The sequence below is a fragment of the Mercenaria mercenaria genome, chromosome 4 (genome assembly GCF_021730395.1).
Source record: "Mercenaria mercenaria strain notata chromosome 4, MADL_Memer_1, whole genome shotgun sequence".
Taxonomy (NCBI): Eukaryota; Metazoa; Mollusca; class Bivalvia; order Venerida; family Veneridae; genus Mercenaria; species Mercenaria mercenaria.
Genome location: NC_069364.1, coordinates 34,886,468 through 34,908,766, shown reverse-complemented (window position 1 = coordinate 34,908,766; position 22,299 = coordinate 34,886,468). Strand labels below are relative to the sequence as shown.

The window sequence follows — 22,299 nt, the reverse complement described above, 5'->3', positions numbered from 1 at the left end:
ATTCACTGTTGTACAAAAACGTCTAGTAGATTATAGAATTTCGGCGGCATATTGGAATCATTCATTTCCATTCCACACCGAAGTATGATATTCCAGTGCTTCATCTCTTGCATTTCTGTTGGTGTTTCAAAAAACTTTAAAGACGGATAAAACTAAGAAATAAATAAAACAGCCATTTGAAATGTTTTGTTATTTACATGATCGCCAGAATGCTGAAAACAAAGCATTTTACTGGTATTTAGTGTAAAAGCGCATTTTTACGCAGATGCGAATCTTCTTCTTGGCGTTCACCGCCTACACTGTCACCCCTGATCCAGCAATAAAGGATGCCGTCTTCTTCAGGTCCTCCATCTTGCCGTGCACTGTGATTTTCATTGGGGTGCTGTTTGGCCACACACTTTTCCTTTGGTTCTCAAGACGTGGGCATCTCTGCAGAATGTGCTCAGCAGTTTGCTGTTCCAGGCCACAAGGGCACATCGGAGAAGGAGACAATTTATTTAAGCTTTGTGCACATGTGGGCATTTAACCCATTATGTCCTGTGCGGAGCCTAAAGATGATGACTTGTTCAAGTCTGTCTAGTAGGTGGTAGTCATCCTTGGTTGGCCTTGGCTTTGTCAGTGCTTTGATCATTGTCACCTTCTCTTCGTGAGTAATGGCATTTTGTGGCTGGTTATCTGTAGCTCCAAGCTTGGCTAATTTGTCTGCATTCTCATTTCCAGGTACACCACAGTGTGCAGGTATCCATTGTAAGGACACAACTCTTGATTTGTATAGGCTGAACAGTGCCCTGGCGATGGATGTTTGTTTGGAATTTTCCAGTGCTTGGAGAACTGACAGAGCATCCATGAAGATAACCACGTTGGGGCAGCTCAATGAGTTTAATAGCTTGTTTGATGGCCTCAACCTCTGCTCTATAGTTGGTACAGTGCCTTCCGGTTGGAATTACTGTTTGTCTCTGATCTTCCCGAGGTATGCAGTATGAAATCCTCCGTCTTTTATTGCAGCTGAGGCTAAGCCGTCTGTGTACACCTGTGTCCATGTCTCTGACGGGTATGTGTCTTGGACCAGCAAGTTTCCGTAGAATGGGAAGCTTTTTTCGTGCCTTACTTTCTGCATTGGTTAGATGTGCCTTCCTCCACTTCTGCAAGTGGGGTGTCATAAATCCTAATAAAGCCAGCATTTGTCTTGCTTTGGTGACAGTGAAAACAGGGTTGTGAAGGACTTCTCAGTGTTGACCTGAAACACACCATTCTTCTGCCCAGGCTGTAAGCCTGTCGCATCCTGTACTTAGCAATTGTTGCATATTCCTCTGAGCACCAAAGCACCAAATCATCCGCGTAGAGAGCAGCTTTGACTCCTCTTGGAAGTTCAGCCTCCAGATCGTTGATGAAGAGAAGAAAGAGAGTAGGAGAGAGTACTCCTCCATGGGGAACTCCATGTCTCTGCAGAAACTTATGACTAGAGGTTCCATCAAGGTTCACTATAGCCCTTCGGTTGAAGAGATAGGACTTTATCCATCTGTACATGGTGCCTCCAACACCATTCCTCTGCAGTTTCACAAGAAGACCATCCACCCATGCTCTCTGAAGGTCTACCAATGTCACTGTTTTGCCTGAAAGGCATTTTTTTCGATTTCTTGTGCAAAGTATGTTGTTTGATCCTCTGTTGACCGGAATGACCTGAAGCCAGCCTGTCTGGGGCCAAGATATTGTTAGCTTCCAAGTACCACTTCATTCGTTGGTTTATGATGCTTTCCATGGTCTTCCCCACTGAGCTGGTGAGGCTTATAGGGCGTTAGCTGGCTACTTTCTTCCTGTCTTTTCCACGTTTTAGGATAGGTGCATAATCGCCTCCCTCCAGACATGTGGAAGATTTCCCCTCCTTCCAGCTCAGGTTGAAGACATCTAGAAGGGTTTTCGTTGCAAAACTTCCCATATGGGTCAGCAGATGCAAATAAATTCGGATATTTCCGGACTGCAACACTTCTTTACGAAGACTCACTGCAGACCTTGAGCACCTGTATAAATTACAGACTGCGCATTGTCAGATTTTTTTGTTGATTTCTTTTCACAATTTTGGATATCACGGCTCACAAATGTACCATAAATTGATTATAGTGAAGTTTACTACAAGCAACCACCGACTGGATACATTCCTTAAAGAGTTACTGAGATCATTGCGCTTACAAATGTAACATGAATTGATTTACAGTGAAGTCTACAGGCATTAACTTAGATCTAGAACTGTTTCAAAAATACATAAAACAAATTAGCAGATGCATATCGGTTGCATACAATGCTAATTACGATGCCAGTATTTAGAAATCCATGTGAATGTACTCTCTGTTCTTGTATATAGTCTTAATAGGATTTTGTCCTGTATATACAAAAATGTATCTATAAAGGACATAATGAACAAAACGTATGTGTGACGTTAACACCATAAGTGACGTATCAACGTCGCGATATTTAGTTTACCAACAGAAATGAAATGTATATTTTACAAAAAAAATCTGCCGTGCCGTAATTTTAATGCGATTATGACATAAAGCGGCGATTTCCCTTGAAAAATACATGTGCCGCCAGGGGCCGCTCCTCAAAGGAAATGTGGACTCGGAACAATTTCATTTTCCCTCCAAATGAAAGACAAAAGATGTTAGTAAATACAGACCTGATATCAGTCTTATCTTCGAAATTTTCGTAGGAAACCAGCGTACTACCTTAAATGAAAGTTGCATCAGCGACAATGAATATGAACATGCTAAAATGTTTGAAATAAATTTAAAAAAAATTCGTTTATAACATCAAATAGTGACAATTCATTATATTCGTTGAATACCGACGAAAAAGTTATGATATTTCGAAAGTAAGAGAAATTAGACGAAAACAATAGATCTTAACAGTCAATGACTGAGAAAATAAATAACGCAGTTCGAAAAGTTGATACGCTGGAGCATATTATTAGCGTGAGAAATGGTCACTTGAAACAGTTAGCATACAACAGTATAGATATTGAAGCGAGCTCCAGCCGCAATAATCTTATTTTCTACGACCTAGCGGACGTGAGATCCAAAGATACATATGCACTACTTTCTGAGTTTTTAGTGACTATTTAGAACTATATCTTGGAGAGTTTTATGTCCACCAACACCACTCCTTGAGTACACTCAAATAAATTTGCCTAACGGTGACGTCTTTACTCAGGAAAGATTCGATTTGTATTCATAATGGTGAGTGACAGTCGAGGTCAACTCCCAAGAGTGAGTGAATGTTGAGGGAGGTCCTGGAGACACTTGAGTGTTTCTCAAGGTCTCATAATGTAAGTTAAGATGATAAATTTACAATATCTAACTAATTAGAAGGTAAGATAACAGTGTCATGTAATGTATTTAAAGCGAAAGATCATATTTGTGGAAGGTATTTTGGAAAAAAAGTATTATGTTCTTTTTTAATACATGTTGCGGAGGACGACAAATACGCAAAAAGACCCAACAAATTAATTCCTATCTTTTTTTGGATTTAACGTCGCACCGACACATGATAGGTCATATTGCGACTTTCCAGCTTTAATGGTGGAGGAAGACCCCAGGTTGCCCCTCCGTGCATTATTTCATCACGAGCGGGCACCTGGGTAGAACCACCGACCTTCCGTAAGCCAGCTGGATGGCTTCCTCACATGAAGAATTCAACGCCCCGAGTGAGGCTCAAACCCACATCGATGAGGGGCAAGTGATTTGAAGTCAGCGACCTTCACCACTCGGCCATGGAGGCTCCTCAACAAATTAAAAGACAGTAAATTGATGCAAACGGTTAAAATAGATAAAGGAATTCAAATACACATTTACAAAACCTAATCTAACGGGGCTCGTCAGTCACTCCCAGAAAAACTCATCGTAGTAACAAATATTTACATTTCACAAGCCTAGATATTGGTTAATTCATACATTCCCTTAAATTTGATGTCATGAAGAAAATCTTAATCTCATTGACGGATGGACGAACGGACGGAAGGACGTATTGTATAACAAATAGTCGGGCGGACGAACAAACATGTGACAATTTCCGACTACAAAAATGATGATCAGCACTTTTGCATACCTTTGATGCTATTATCATATAAACCGTTATAATCCGCTAAACCGTTATAATTCGCTAAATCTATTGTATACAATGAAACCATTATTCGAGCTGTCCTTCCGAAAGTTAAGACTGAGTGGGATTTATGAATATGACTATCGAACTCCACTTCTCACTCCCGCAAGGTCTACTCGAGGTTCACTTGAGTGATACTTACCCAAGTTTGAGTCAAGTGTGAGTTTGAGTGACGGCTATGAATAATGGCCCAAAGACTCCTAAGCGACCGATAATTGTGGCATTCCGTGACTATCAGGATACCGAATACATCCTGCAGCAGGCTAAAAAGCTTAGAAACTCACGATTCAGCATGTCAAAGTGATTACCCAAAAGAAATCGCCAACGTGCGAAGAGACTTTGGGATCGCTTTCGCCACCGAAAGGGAAACTTTTGGTCCAGATGCGAAAATGGCCTACCCTGCGAAATTTATCATCTAAGGTCGTGTGGTAGCGGACAAATTTCCCGACTGCCACGAGACCAGAAATTTGTGTTAAGGATAACCGAAGTGTTTATTCATTGTCAACTGATGTTGACAATTCAGCAAGAAAGGCTAATATGTCGAAGGTAAGATAACAGTGTCATGTATGTACTTTTTAAGCATAGACAGAAAAAAGTAAGCTGATTAAATCGAGGACAGATAATGTTTAAGCAGTATTGAAAAATGTTGAAGTGATTAACTAGCTGTAGTTATCCTAACTCTCTTATACACCGGATCATTTTGCTAGATATTTTAAAGTGGATCGAGCTTGAGAGACCAGCAAACAGGGAAAATCAAACGTATAATATGCAATCACCGTCTCAGCAATTAAACAAAACATTATACAGACAAGTAGCAGCAGGTACGACCGTTCAACCGACTAACGTACCGCATTATAGTAACATGTCGGATGAAAATAACTGTAGTAGAATTGAATATACATATAAATGGAACTCTGATAAAATACATGATTATACACAGAAATTGACAGATGACGTTGTTGTAAATGAATTAAATAATTTGACAAATAATTTCAATAATATAGCACACAGCAACGAGGTTGACGAAAATATTTCTGATTTCTTGAAAATCATTGATGAAGTATACCTCTGTTTAAGCAGGTGCCAAAAAGTACTGATAGTTTTAATAAAAGGACGAAAGAGCAATGGTTCGATGACGAATGTTCTTCAAAGCGTGACTTATTCTATAACTGTTTAAATTCTGATAGAAACTGATAGAACTGAAAAGTGATAATATGTACAGGGCACGTTCTCAGCATGTACTAAGAAATAAACTTTTTAAGCAAAGACAGAAAAAAGTAAGCTGATTAAATCGAGGACAGATAATGCTTAAGCAGTATTGAAAAATGTTGAAGGGATTAACTAGCTGTAGTTATCCTAACTCTCTTATACACCGGATCATTTTGCTAGAAATTTTAAAGCCATAAATAACCCTGAGGATTTATCAGCAGATAAAGATGTTTTATTTTTTAACGAAAGGTATCTAATTGAGGAACTTCAAATAATGTTCACCGAATTAGATAGAAATACTAAAAGCAGTTAAGCAGTTGAATAGTAATACAAATGAAGGTCCAGATTTATTATTAAATGAATTTTTCAAATACGGAATAGATGTTTTATTCCCATACTTGTCTCAGTTATTTAACAAATGTCTAAATATAGGTTATTTTCCAGACTCTTGGAACGACGGTTTTCTTGTTCCCATTTTTAAAAGTGGTGATACAAGAGAGCCAAGCAATTATAGAGGTATAACACTTAAGTGTATTAGGCAAATTCACCAGTTCACGAGAATCTTAAACTTACGCAGTGGGCAGAAAACTATCATGTTTATATTGAAGCGCAAGCTGGCCTTCGTAAACATTTGAGCACAATAGATGATAATTTTGTGTTAAACAGCCTTATTTCTCATATGTTTAATTTCTGTGCATTTGTTGATTTTCAGAAGGCTTTTGATTTCGTTGTGAAAGACATTTTATGGTACAAACTTACTAAAACAGGAGTAAGAGGGAAAATTTTAGATGTCATTAAGTCTATGTATGATAATGTAAAATCAAAAGTTAAACTTTCTAATAATGTCAGTGATATTTTTGAATGTCATTTAGGGGTCAGACAAGGCGAATGCCTTTCTCCTTTCCTTTTTAGCATGTTTTTTTTAAAAACAACATAGACGACACGTTCATAAACAAAGGTGTACAGCCGGGAAAATACGGACACAGGTATAAATACGGACACCAACAGGGAAAACTGTTGTCGTCAAGTATTCTACTTTATACGCTTATGAAGAAAATATGCAGAACACCCCCTGTCCACACCATTCAAAAGACCAGTGCCATTATAATAAACGGGAACGTGCTCAAAGACAACTACGAATGCTCTTTTTCCATTCTTGTGTAAACATCGACACACTAGCAATTTACACCTATCAGGTTTAAAGATCTATTTCAGGTTTACCATCGATCTAAGCATTACATAAAATGTTCGAAATCATTTTTCAGTGTTTAATTTCTTTAACAATTGTATCTTTTAACCTGATAACCTGTCATGTTTTCTTCTGATATCTGTTACGGAGTTCCTGGAAAACGCTACAGAGTTCTTCTGATATCTGTATGACAAAACAAGGAATGTTTACAATAATCAGACCAACTCATTCATTTCCATAGAATACTAGTCAGTTAGGTGTTTATCCGTCACACATTTTTGTGTAAGTTAGGTTTTTATCCATTCCTCATGTAAACTGAGTTCGGTTTTTATCAAATCAAAGTTAGGTTTTTATCCCTTTTCTCGCTGTCATTACATTTGAACATATATTGTGTCAACATGTAGTGGGTTAACAACATAGTGTAAACGGGCCTATAAAGCAGTATAACTTTGTTTTCAAACAACAAAATAGTCGAGACATCAAAAGCATAGAAGTATCTTTAAAGATTTTTTGTAAAAGTTTTCACTGAATTAAATACAAATCCTTTATCTTTAATTTAGGGTTCATCTAAATGCTTAATTTGCAGAAGCTGTTTTTTTCTGAAGCGGTTTATTTGCATTACTATGTATGACTGCTCTTGTCATTTCATGCGATTCAATTGCTTGTTATGCATATTTATATTATGACCTTTAACGTTGAGTAGGTTGAAAAGGCCAATATGCTAGGTAAAGCTTTAGATATCGTCAAACTTGTATCAAACCACTTCCTTCATTATAGGATATTTTTTATTCATCCTGTCTTCCCTAAGTATATCAAAAGTCTGTGTTTTAATTTTGCCACACGGCCTCAATGTTGTAATCGCGACTTTCCTTTCAGGATGAATATTTACAACATGAGCAACTGCTTCAGACGATGTCAGGAATCTTTTGTGACAGTATTTACATCTGACTGTCGCATCAAGATGACCCTGGATCGCTCACCTGAGTAATATGAGCTACATGTTTCAAATGTCAATGATCATCAAACTTTAGTTTTACACCCCATTCTCTCTTTTTAAAGATAAATAATTACCATTTTGTCGACCGATTCCTTGTGTTGTCATACAGATATCAGAAGATCTCTGTCACGTTTTCCAGGAACTCCGTAACAGTTATCAGAAGAAAACATGACAGGTTATCAGAAGAACTCCGTCCTGTGTAACACTTCCTCCCCCGTGGAAATGAAAGCTATGTTTGATGCAACGGAAGAAATAGAAAAGAAGTCTGATTTGACAGATACTAGTCAGTTAAAAGAAGTATTCCGGGTCAATTTAAAGATTCTATACGAGCAAGTACAGGAATTAAGAGATAGTATGATTAAACATGAAGAACTAAAAGACAAGACTGCTGAAGCCGAGAAAAAGTTACAAAATATATATCAGTTAGAAAGCAAAACAGAAATAAATAAACTTAATACTGACATAACAGAACAGAATCAAGATTTGTTTGGCGGCTTCGCAAAGAGGTGATGACCATGACACAGCATTAAATAACCGTAGAAAAGATTTAAATAATAAGTTAGAAAAAATTAAGAAACAACTTCGAGACTTGGTTAATATTGTCAACGCACGTCACAATGAAAACTACGCGGACTTACTTAAGCTTTCAGATAAATTACAAAAAGATATCAATGTAATGCTAAAAATAAAAAAAGGAGAATCAATTACCACTAATGCTGAAGCAATTACAGAAGTAAAAAAATGCCTTTTTAAAACAAGAAACACAATTAGCCAAAACAAAAATTGCTGTTGACAATTTGTCTGCATCTGATGTTGCCACAACAAAACGAGTTGATGATTTGGCTGAAGTAATTCTTAATAAAAATTAGAAAGAAGACCTAGAAACAGTAAGACGTGATGTGTTTCTTTTTGAATACTACAATAGCAGGGAACTAGCTGTAAAGAGTCATCCTTCAAAAAGATATGATATTGAAGACAAACAATTACAACAAAAAGTATTATGCCCTTTTCTTGTTTCTTCGTGCCCCCTACTTATTCCCCAATTTAAATCCCAAAATGAGGCAAAATACATTCAAAACCGTATATATGATATTGAAGATAAGCCTTTTGTCTTTATCATGCTGATTAATTTAAAATAAATGATATGATTTATGTAGATGATTTAAACGTAAAAAATATTCAGTTAACAATTTATGGTGGAATTTAATTTATATAACTATAAAGCTTAAGAATATATCTTTTATCGTCATAACATGATAAAGACGTTTTATTAATAACATAACTGGAAAGATTGTGCTTATCAGAAGGAATAACTTTAAAGTGTGGTTACTTTGACTTTTATTTAACAGAGTGTCTTTGTAATTTTTATGTACTACTAGTACTGTTTTGTTTAACAACATGCTTTTTTATTTCTTTGCATTTTTTAACATTTACTTTATTTTCTAATATATTGAATACATTTTACTTCTTAGATCAACAAATTCAGTGACTGGAATACCGACGGTTTCATCTTTGAATTTTCCAATTACTTTTTTATTATTATCGAAATAAAATTTTATATCTGGACTGTAGTGACAATTATCAAATAAATCTTTATCAGCATCTTTAGTATTTATTTCATAAGACAAACTATCAGTGTCAGTGAATAAAAGTTTTGCTGAGTTTTTATACTTTTCCATAATGTAATTATAATGAAATTATTTTATGTTTTTCGGTGGTTTATCGAAATATAACGGTGAATTATATCCTGATAAACTCACTGGCCACTCAGTGAAAATTATCAAATCTGATACCCGGATTAACGTCAAAAAGTTTACCGAGCGTACTGAAAGCCGGAAACAATATGACGATGACGTCGTTAAAATGACGTCATCTTTGCAATGCTTCCTGATAAAATTTCCCGCAAATTTCGACATTTTATTGAAATAAACACAACAAAAGTAGAGTTTTAGACATAAAATAAACAGAAAAATTGTTGGTATCGATGTAATATCACGGTAGTAATTTCAGTCGTGAACACCGAAAGTTGTTATTTTCACTCGTGGCTGCGCCACTCGTGAAAATATCACTTTTGGTGCCCACTCGGTGAAATTATAATGTGATATTACACCGAAACCAACAATTATCCTCTATATCATACATTATATCGATAAATTCCAACATAGCTAGGTCTGTTTTATTTTATGAATAACAAACAAATTCTCATTAAACATTGTGCTAGAAACAGATGAAGGTTTCGCTATGTATTTCAATAAAAGATTTTCATCATGTGTTAATTTAATACTGATTCTTCTTCTTAAATTATCCATAGTTTTACCGAATACTGAGTTGTTCATGAGTAATGAACGTCTAATGAAAGTCTTTTTCAAAAGAATTCTTTGCTTTAGATCTTTTTTGAGTATTAAAATCGATTTACATTTTTAACCAAGGACTTTCATCAAAAGTTAGTATTCTATGTATTTTTGTTACTTTTAAACCTAATTCTTCATATAGTTCAAGATTTTCATAATAGACAACAGTATACCCGATCATTGGCTTTCAAAGTACAGTAAAAATATTTAAAAAAAATTGAAATAGGAAAATGTAATGTAAAAAAATTGGTTCCAACTTGAAATGAAAATTGTTTTAAAGTGACCGATTTAAAGTCTCCAGATAGCAAAGGTTGACACATTGCCCATCCGTAGAGGTTTCTGGCGTCCAGGTACATAAAGTATCTTCTGTCTAATTAGAGATTTTCAACTTACTTCGGTGCGGACTGCGGACAGCGGACTGCGCACTTACAGTGGGGGTTTTCTCAAAACAATTTTAAGGTTCGCAAGAAAGAAAACATACCTATGGTATATTTTCTTTTTCTTTTACCTATATGTATAGTAACTTTTGCCTTCATTGTAGAAATTAGTGTATTGTGATATAATGATCTGCTATTATTATTATACAATACATACGTTTGAAAATATATGGATAGTGAACAGGCTACATTTAACACACGTAACCGCAATTTTCAGATGTCATCTAAATGCTCTGTCGCTTTTTACTTGCTTTTAGCATGTTCTTCAAATATCCGTATCCTTTAACATTTTGTTTTGATATTGAGACATTTCTGGCGTTACCTATCTTCCGCGCGACTCGAACTACACGACATGTGAACCCACGGTACTACGATAATACTTCACCTTAATATGTTCATGCATTAAAAAAGTACAACTTGAAACATGGATTTGAAGATAACGGCGATTCCTATAAAAACAGTTTGGTTTTAATTTGTGTTCGTATATACGATTCCTAGACTTGTTTTTCCTAGCAACAAGATAAGAAAAAAGGCAGTACAAAATATTATTGTGAAAAAAAAAATAAACATTCTGAATAAAATTAACAAGAAATTTATTGCATTTGTTTTCAAATGATGGTGAATGTTGAATAATTCGGTTAACAATAATAATAATAATTGTATTATCTTATAATCCAAATCTGGAACATGTATATTATTTCATGGGACATACTTTCATTTTTGCACGTCTTAATTGTTGTGAATTAATCTTTTGTGACGCGTGGTAAATTTTTGCGCAAGGTTTGCAATGAGTAGATTTTCATGAAATATGTCGCAAGGGTTTGAATTTTTAAAGCCCGAATGTTTGTTATCGTTTGGATAACCTTATCCAACTTATGCGGTTACAAAGTATGGCATCTTTTCTGTTATATACACATGCAGGTATTGTTACATATGTATTTTTAATGTAAAATCTGGTGAGCATCAAATTCCCGTATGAGGGGATTGTGACAATCAAATTCTAGACTTCTTTTAAAACATGGTTACTACTGTTATACTTAAAATTTTTGTATATTATGCTTTAATATATCAGTAATTCATATAAAATAAAACGGATATTAATAAATCTTATAACTGTCTTTTCTCAAATATTTTAAATGGAAACAGTATTACGGCATTAGAACCGAATGCTAAATATGCCACTGTTCAGTTATGCATAACTTCCTCATATACAGTTTGAGAAAACCCCTATAGTAAGTCCGCAGTCCGTGGTCCGCAGTACGTGTTGTAGTAAGCTGAAAATCTCTATTTGGGATTAAATTTTTTTCATATATTTATTGTTTGCTTTGCTGTAACGATTAGCTATAAAACTTATTCCTCCTCTCAGTCTCTTACAATAAAAAGATGCATATAAATATATGTATCAGATATCAAATCCAGATTTACCCCAGTCATTTTTAACATTGCATCCCAAGCTAAACCAGGACTTCTAAAGTAATGACATGGGTCGAGTTTATAATATTCCAAACACAGTTTCCTAAAATTTTCAAAAACATCAGCTAAAAGTAAAACGTCAGTTTTTAAATACAGATCATGATATTCTCACATGTTTTTTTTTTAAATTTATTTCAAACATTTTAGCATGTTCATATTCATTGTCGCTGATGCAACTTTCATTTAAGGTAGTTCGCTGGTTTCCTACGAAAATTTCGAAGATAAGACTGATATCAGGTCTGTATTTACTAACATCTTTTGTCTTTCATTTGGAGGGAAAATGAAATTGTTCCGAGTCCACATTTCCTTTGAGGAGCGGCCCCTGGCGGCACATGTATTTTTCAAGGGAAATCGCCGCTTTATGTCATAATCGCATTAAAATTACGGCACGGCAGATTTTTTTGTAAAATATACATTTCATTTCTGTTGGTAAACTAAATATCGCGACGTTGATACGTCACTTATGGTGTTAACGTCACACATACGTTTTGTTCATTATGTCCTTTATAGATACATTTTTGTATATACAGGACAAAATCCTATTAAGACTATATACAAGAACAGAGAGTACATTCACATGGATTTCTAAATACTGGCATCGTAATTAGCATTGTGTGCAACCGATATGCATCTGCTAATTTGTTTTATGTATTTTTGAAACAGTTCTAGATCTAAGTTAATGCCTGTAGACTTCACTGTAAATCAATTCATGTTACATTTGTAAGCGCAATGATCTCAGTAACTCTTTAAGGAATGTATCCAGTCGGTGGTTGCTTGTAGTAAACTTCACTATAATCAATTTATGGTACATTTGTGAGCCGTGATATCCAAAATTGTGAAAAAAATCAACAAAAAAATCTGACAATGCGCAGTCTGTAATTTATACAGGTGCTCAAGGTCTGCAGTGAGTCTTCGTAAAGAAGTGTTGCAGTCCGGAAATATCCGAATATATTTGCATCTGCTGACCCATATGGGAAGTTTTGCAACGAAAACCCTTCTAGATGTCTTCAACCTGAGCTGGAAGGAGGGGAAATCTTCCACATGTCTGGAGGGAGGCGATTATGCACCTATCCTAAAACGTGGAAAAGACAGGAAGAAAGTAGCCAGCTAACGCCCTATAAGCCTCACCAGCTCAGTGGGGAAGACCATGGAAAGCATCATAAACCAACGAATGAAGTGGTACTTGGAAGCTAACAATATCTTGGCCCCAGACAGGCTGGCTTCAGGTCATTCCGGTCAACAGAGGATCAAACAACATACCTTGCACAAGAAATCGTAAAAAATGCCTTTCAGGCAAAACAGTGACATTGGTAGACCTTCAGAGAGCATGGGTGGATGGTCTTCTTGTGAAACTGCAGAGGAATGGTGTTGGAGGCACCATGTACAGATGGATAAAGTCCTATCTCTTCAACCGAAGGGCTATAGTGAACCTTGATGGAACCTCTAGTCATAAGTTTCTGCAGAGACATGGAGTTCCCCATGGAGGAGTACTCTCTCCTACTCTCTTTCTTCTCTTCATCAACGATCTGGAGGCTGAACTTCCAAGAGGAGTCAAAGCTGCTCTCTACGCGGATGATTTGGTGCTTTGGTGCTCAGAGGAATATGCAACAATTGCTAAGTACAGGATGCGACAGGCTTACAGCCTGGGCAGAAGAATGGTGTGTTTCAGGTCAACACTGAGAAGTCCTTCACAACCCTGTTTTCACTGTCACCAAAGCAAGACAAATGCTGGCTTTATTAGGATTTATGACACCCCACTTGCAGAAGTGGAGGAAGGCACATCTAACCAATGCAGAAAGTAAGGCACGAAAAAAGCTTCCCATTCTACGGAAACTTGCTGGTCCAAGACACATACCCGTCAGAGACATGGACACAGGTGTACACAGACGGCTTAGCCTCAGCTGCAATAAAAGACGGAGGATTTCATACTGCATACCTCGGGAAGATCAGAGACAAACAGTATTCCAACCGGAAGGCACTGTACCAACTATAGAGCAGAGGTTGAGGCCATCAAACAAGCTATTAAACTCATTGAGCTGCCCCAACGTGGTTATCTTCATGGATGCTCTGTCAGTTCTCCAAGCACTGGAAAATTCCAAACAAACATCCATCGCCAGGGCACTGTTCAGCCTATACAAATCAAGAGTTGTGTCCTTACAATGGATACCTGCACACTGTGGTGTACCTGGAAATGAGAATGCAGACAAATTAGCCAAGCTTGGAGCTACAGATAACCAGCCACAAAATGCCATTACTCACGAAGAGAAGGTGACAATGATCAAAGCACTGACAAAGCCAAGGCCAACCAAGGATGACTACCACCTACTAGACAGACTGGAACAAGTCATCATCTTTAGGCTCCGCACAGGACATAATAGGTTAAATGCCCACATGTGCACAAAGCTTAAATAAATTGTCTCCTTCTCCGATGTGCCCTTGTGGCCTGGAACAGCAAACTGCTGAGCACATTCTGCAGAGATGCCCACGTCTTGAGAACCAAAGGAAAAGTGTGTGGCCAAACAGCACCCCAATGAAAATCACAGTGCACGGCAAGATGGAGGACCTGAAGAAGACGACATCCTTTATTGCTGGATCAGGGGTGACAGTGTAGGCGGTGAACGCCAAGAAGAAGATTCGCATCTGCGTAAAAATGCGCTTTTACACTAAATACCAGTAAAATGCTTTGTTTTCAGCATTCTGGCGATCATGTAAATAACAAAACATTTCAAAGTAAATGGCTGTTTTATTTATTTCTTAGTTTTATCCGTCTTTAAAGTTTTTTGAAACACCAACAGAAATGCAAGAGATGAAGCACTGGAATATCATACTTCGGTGTGGAATGGAAATGAATGATTCCAATATGCCGCCGAAATTCTATAATCTACTAGACGTTTTTGTACAACAGTGAATCATGTCGAAAGTGCGTTTCCTTGCAAACATCTGACAGAAACAGCGGGTCTGAACAATGAACGCATGCCTCTATACATTTCGCAAGCAGCCCCAGTTCAACCCCTCTTCTTCCATCTTTCCATCCTAAATATGTCGTCTGCGTCGATTGTATCTTTTTACTGTATTTCCTGAATGTTTTGTAGAATTTATTTTTGTTATGTAGTTTGGAAGCAAGTTTTCCCTCAATATTACAGTCTTGCATTTACGTTGACATTTCAAACTTCATGCACTTAACGGCATCAAAATGAGCTTTATCCATGAAACCTTTTCAAATACACAGACTGAAGTACTTTTTTACCGAAAGAGGCATTATCTCATTTATTAATCATATGCTTAGCAAGTAACCGTTGCTGTTTTTATTTCATGGAAAATGTTAAAATGTAACGAGCAACCTATTTCCAAGTTGCTTTAACACAGTGACAAGTCACACCCATTAACTGTGCATACTAAAATTAGACTGATCGGAGACCATGTAATTACAGTTTGGTGATCATCTGAAGTTCACTTTAGCTAGTGTAGAGATTTTTAAACTATCAAAATGTGTATCTTTCGTGGATAAAACTGGTAGAAGCTTTAAATCGGTCACTTTAAAACAATTTTCATTTCAAGTTGGAACCAATTTTTTTACATTACATTTTCCTATTTCAATTTTTTTTAAATATTTTTACTGTACTTTGAAAGCCAATGATCGGGTATACCGTTGTCCATTATGAAAATCTTGAACTATATGAAGAATTAGGTTTAAAAGTAACAAAAATACATAGAATATTAACTTTTGATGAAAGTCCTTGGTTAAAAATGTAAATCGATTTTAATACTCAAAAAAGATCTAAAGCAAAGAATTCTTTTGAAAAAGACTTTCATTAGACGTTCATTACTCATGAACAACTCAGTATTCGGTAAAACTATGGATAATTTAAGAAGAAGAATCAGTATTAAATTAACACATGATGAAAATCTTTTATTGAAATACATAGCGAAACCTTCATCTGTTTCTAGCACAATGTTTAATGAGAATTTGTTTGTTATTCATAAAATAAAACAGACCTAGCTATGTTGGAATTTATCGATATAATGTATGATATAGAGGATAATTGTTGGTTTCGGTGTAATATCACATTATAATTTCACCGAGTGGGCACCAAAAGTGATATTTTCACGAGTGGCGCAGCCACGAGTGAAAATAACAACTTTTGGTGTTCACGACTGAAATTACTACCGTGATATTACATCGATACCAACAATTTTTCTGTTTATTTTATGTCTAAAACTCTAATTTTGTTGTGTTTATTTCAATAAAATGTCGAAATTTGCGGGAAATTTTATCAGGAAGCATCGCAAAGATGACGTCATTTTAACGACGTCATCGTCATATTGTTTCCGGCTTTCAGTACGCTCGGTAAACTTTTTGACGTTAATCCGGGTATCAGATTTGATAATTTTCACTGAGTGGCCAGTGAGTTTATCAGGATATAATTCACCGTTATATTTCGATAAACCACCGAAAAACATAAAATAATTTCATTATAATTACATTATGGAAAAGTATAAAAACTCAGCAAAACTTTTATTCACTGACACTGATAGTTTGTCTTATGAAATAAATACTAAAGATGCTGATAAAGATTTATTTGATAATTGTCACTACAGTCCAGATTTAAAATTTTATTTCGATAATAATAAAAAAGTAATTGGAAAATTCAAAGATGAAACCGTCGGTATTCCAGTCACTGAATTTGTTGATCTAAGAAGTAAAATGTATTCATATCTATTAGAAAATAAAGTAAATGTTAAAAAATGCAAAGAAATAAAAAAGCATGTTGTTAAACAGTACTAGTAGTACATAAAAATTACAAAGACACTCTGTTAAATAAAAGTCAAAGTAACCACACTTTAAAGTTATTCCTTCTGATAAGCACAATCTTTCCAGTTATGTTATTAATAAAACGTCTTTATCATGTTATGACGATAAAAGATATATTCTTAAGCTTTATGGTTATATAAATTAAATTCCACCATAAATTGTTAACTGAATATTTTTTACGTTTAAATCATCTACATAAATCATATCATTTATTTTAAATTAATCAGCATGATAAAGACAAAAGGCTTATCTTCAATATCATATATACGGTTTTGAATGTATTTTGCCTCATTTTGGGATTTAAATTGGGGAATAAGTAGGGGGCACGAAGAAACAAGAAAAGGGCATAATACTTTTTGTTGTAATTGTTTGTCTTCAATATCATATCTTTTTGAAGGATGACTCTTTACAGCTAGTTCCCTGCTATTGTAGTATTCAATAAGAAACACATCACGTCTTACTGTTTCTAGGTCTTCTTTCTAATTTTTATTAAGAATTACTTCAGCCAAATCATCAACTCGTTTTGTTGTGGCAACATCAGATGCAGACAAATTGTCAATAGCAATTTTTGTTTTGGCTAATTGTGTTTCTTGTTTTAAAAAGGCATTTTTTTACTTCTGTAATTGCTTCAGCATTAGTGGTAATTGATTCTCCTTTTTTTATTTTTAGCATTACATTGATATCTTTTTGTAATTTATCTGAAAGCTTAAGTAAGTCCGCGTAGTTTTCATTGTGACGTGCGTTGACAATATTAACCAAGTCTCGAAGTTGTTTCTTAATTTTTTCTAACTTATTATTTAAATCTTTTCTACGGTTATTTAATGCTGTGTCATGGTCATCACCTCTTTGCGAAGCCGCCAAACAAATCTTGATTCTGTTCTGTTATGTCAGTATTAAGTTGATTTATTTCTGTTTTGCTTTCTAACTGATATATATTTTGTAACTTTTTCTCGGCTTCAGCAGTCTTGTCTTTTAGTTCTTCATGTTTAATCATACTATCTCTTAATTCCTGTACTTGCTCGTATAGAATCTTTAAATTGACCCGGAATACTTCTTTTAACTGACTAGTATCTGTCAAATCAGACTTCTTTTCTATTTCTTCCGTTGCATCAAACATAGCTTTCATTTCCACGGGGGAGGAAGTGTTACACAGGACGGAGTTCTTCTGATAACCTGTCATGTTTTCTTCTGATAACTGTTACGGAGTTCCTGGAAAACGTGACAGAGATCTTCTGATATCTGTATGACAACACAAGGAATCGGTCGACAAAATGGTAATTATTTATCTTTAAAAAGAGAGAATGGGGTGTAAAACTAAAGTTTGATGATCATTGACATTTGAAACATGTAGCTCATATTACTCAGGTGAGCGATCCAGGGTCATCTTGATGCGACAGTCAGATGTAAATACTGTCACAAAAGATTCCTGACATCGTCTGAAGCAGTTGCTCATGTTGTAAATATTCATCCTGAAAGGAAAGTCGCGTATACAACATTGAGGCAAAATTAAAACACAGACTTTTGATATACTTAGGGAAGACAGGATGAATAAAAAATATCCTATAATGAAGGAAGTGGTTTGATACAAGTTTGACGATATCTAAAGCTTTACCTAGCATAATGGCCTTTTCAACCTACTCAACGTTAAAGGTTATAATATAAATATGCATAACAAGCAATTGAATCGCATGAAATGACAAGAGCAGTCATACATAGTAATGCAAATAAACCGCTTCAGAAAAAAACAGCTTCTGCAAATTAAGCATTTAGATGAACCCTAAATTAAAGATAAAGGATTTGTATTTAATTCAGTGAAAACTTTTACAAAAAATCTTTAAAGATACTTCTATGCTTTTGATGTCTCGACTATTTTGTTGTTTGAAAACAAAGATATACTGCTTTATAGGCCCGTTTACACTATGTTGTTAACCCACTACATGTTGACACAATATATGTTCAAATGTAATGACAGCGAGAAAAGGGATAAAAACCTAACTTTGATTTGATAAAAACCGAACTCAGTTTACATGAGGAATGGATAAAAACCTAACTTACACAAAAATGTGTGACGGATAAACACCTAACTGACTAGTATTCTATGGAAATGAATGAGTTGGTCTGATTATTGTAAACATTCCTTGTTTTGTCATACAGATATCAGAAGAACTCTGTAGCGTTTTCCAGGAACTCCGTAACAGATATCAGAAGAAAACATGACAGGTTATCAGGTTAAAAGATACAGAAATAGAGAAACCTGAAATAGATCTTTAAACCTGATAGGTGTAAATTGCTAGTGTGTCGATGTTTACACAAGAATGGAAAAAGAGCATTCGTAGTTGTCTTTGAGCACGTTTCCTGGTGTCATATTTATTATAACGGCACTGGTCTTTTGAATGGTGTGGACAGGGGGTGTTCTGCATATTTTCTTCATAAGCGTATAAAGTAGAATACTTGACGACAACAGTTTTCCCTGTTGGTGTCCGTATTTATACCTGTGTCCGTATTTTCCCGGCTGTACACCTTTGTTTATGAACGTGTCGTCTATGTTGTTTTTAAAAAAAACATGCTAAAAAGGAAAGGAGAAAGGCATTCGCCTTGTCTGACCCCTAAATGACATTCAAAAATATCACTGACATTATTAGAAAGTTTAACTTTTGATTTTACATTATCATACATAGACTTAATGACATCTAAAATTTTCCCTCTTACTCCTGTTTTAGTAAGTTTGTACCATAAAATGTCTTTCACAACGAAATCAAAAGCCTTCTGAAAATCAACAAATGCACAGAAATTAAACATATGAGAAATAAGGCTGTTTAACACAAAATTATCATCTATTGTGCTCAAATGTTTACGAAGGCCAGCTTGCGCTTCAATATAAACATGATAGTTTTCTGCCCACTGCGTAAGTTTAAGATTCTCGTGAACTGGTGAATTTGCCTAATACACTTAAGTGTTATACCTCTATAATTGCTTGGCTCTCTTGTATCACCACTTTTAAAAATGGGAACAAGAAAACCGTCGTTCCAAGAGTCTGGAAAATAACCTATATTTAGACATTTGTTAAATAACTGAGACAAGTATGGGAATAAAACATCTATTCCGTATTTGAAAAATTCATTTAATAATAAATCTGGACCTTCATTTGTATTACTATTCAACTGCTTAACTGCTTTTAGTATTTCTATCTAATTCGGTGAACATTATTTGAAGTTCCTCAATTAGATACCTTTCGTTAAAAAATAAAACATCTTTATCTGCCTGATAAATCCTCAGGGTTATTTATGGCTTTAAAATTTCTAGCAAAATGATCCGGTGTATAAGAGAGTTAGGATAACTACAGCTAGTTAATCCCTTCAACATTTTTCAATACTGCTTAAGCATTATCTGTCCTCGATTTAATCAGCTTACTTTTTTCTGTCTTTGCTTAAAAAGTTTATTTCTTAGTACATGCTGAGACCGTGCCCTGTACATATTATCACTTTTCAGTTCTATCAGTTTCTATCAGAATTTAAACAGTTATAGAATAAGTCACGCTTTGAAGAACATTCGTCATCGAACCATTGCTCTTTCGTCCTTTTATTAAAACTATCAGTACTTTTTGGCACCTGCTTAAACAGAGGTATACTTCATCAATGATTTTCAAGAAATCAGAAATATTTTTTTTTCTTGTCTGTATAATGTTTTGTTTAATTGCTGAGACGGTGATTGCATATTATACGTTTGATTTTCCCTGTTTGCTGGTCTCTCAAGCTCGATCCACTTTAAAATATCTAGCAAAATGATCCGGTGTATAAGAGAGTTAGGATAACTACAGCTAGTTAATCCCTTCAACATTTTTCAATACTGCTTAAACATTATCTGTCCTCGATTTAATCAGCTTACTTTTTTCTGTCTATGCTTAAAAAGTACATACATGACACTGTTATCTTACCTTCGACATATTAGCCTTTCTTGCTGAATTGTCAACATCAGTTGATAATGAATAAACACTTCGGTTATCCTTAACACAAATTTCTGGTCTCGTGGCAGTCGGGAAATTTGTCCGCTACCACACGACCTTAGATGATAAATTTCGCAGGGTAGGCCATTTTCGCATCTGGACCAAAAGTTTCCCTTTCGGTGGCGAAAGCGATCCCAAAGTCTCTTCGCGCGTTGGCGATTTCTTTTGGGTAATCACTTTGACATGCTGAATCGTGAGTTTCTAAGCTTTTTAGCCTGCTGCGGGATGTATTCGGTATCCTGATAGTCACGGAATGCCACAATTATCGGTCGCTTAGGAGTCTTTGGGCCATTATTCATAGCCGTCACTGAAACTCACACTTGACTCAAACTTGGGTAAGTATCACTCAAGTGAACCTCGAGTAGACCTTGCGGGAGTGAGAAGTGGAGTTCGATAGTCATATTCATAAATCCCACTCAGTCTTAACTTTCGGAAAGACAGCTCGAATAATGGTTTCATTGTATACAATAGATTTAGCGAATTATAACGTTTAGCGGATTATAACGGTTTATATGATAATAGCATCAAAGGTATGCAAAAGTGCTGATCATCATTTTTGTAGTCGGAAATTGTCACATGTTTGTTCGTCCGCCCGACTATTTGTTATACAATACGTCCTTCCGTCCGTTCGTCCATCCGTCAGTCAGTCTACTCATCAGCATTAGTAGAATGAAATTTATACTTAAACATACACGAGTTTAATTTTCGCTGAAACTGAAATTTATCTTAATAACTGAATTTTAACTCTGCCATTAATTGTTGGTGTTTACCGAATTGCCAGGCCGCATATTTTGTTTTAATTTTCAGCAATGAAAAACATATTTTTTTTTATAAAATAAATGTTTCCATTGTCATCCAAACAATGAGATTAAGATTTTCTGCATGACATCAAATTTAAGGGAATGTATGAATTAACCAATATCTAGGCTTGTGAAATGTAAATATTTGTTACTACGATGAGTTTTTCTGGGAGTGACTGACGAGCCCCGTTAGATTAGGTTTTGTAAATGTGTATTTGAATTCCTTTATCTATTTTAACCGTTTGCATCAATTTACTGTCTTTTAATTTGTTGAGGAGCCTCCATGGCCGAGTGGTGAAGGTCGCTGACTTCAAATCACTTGCCCCTCATCGATGTGGGTTTGAGCCTCACTCGGGGCGTTGAATTCTTCATGTGAGGAAGCCATCCAGCTGGCTTACGGAAGGTCGGTGGTTCTACCCAGGTGCCCGCTCGTGATGAAATAATGCACGGAGGGGCAACCTGGGGTCTTCCTCCACCATTAAAGCTGGAAAGTCGCCATATGACCTATCATGTGTCGGTGCGACGTTAAATCCAAAAAAGGAAAAAAATTAATTTGTTGGGTCTTTTTGCGTATTTGTCGTCCTCCGCAACATGTATTAAAAAAGAACATAATCCTTTTTTTCCAAAATACCTTCCACAAATATGATCTTTCGCTTTAAATACATTACATGACACTGTTATCTTACCTTCTAATTAGTTAGATATTGTAAATTTATCATCTTAACTTACATTATGAGACCTTGAGAAACACTCAAGTGTCTCCAGGACCTCCCTCAACATTCACTCACTCTTGGGAGTTGACCTCGACTGTCACTCACCATTATGAATACAAATCGAATCTTTCCTGAGTAAAGACGTCACCGTTAGGCAAATTT

At 35.6% G+C, this 22,299-nt stretch overlaps 1 protein-coding gene across 1 annotated transcript; it reads right to left on the bottom strand.

Moving 5' to 3' along the window:
* Positions 1-493: 493 nt before the first annotated feature.
* Positions 494-847, bottom strand: LOC128556593 (uncharacterized). The gene has a single exon (XM_053542131.1). It carries the CDS (start codon positions 845-847, stop codon positions 494-496), a length of 354 nt encoding a protein of 117 aa, XP_053398106.1.
* Positions 848-22,299: the final 21,452 nt, after the last annotated feature.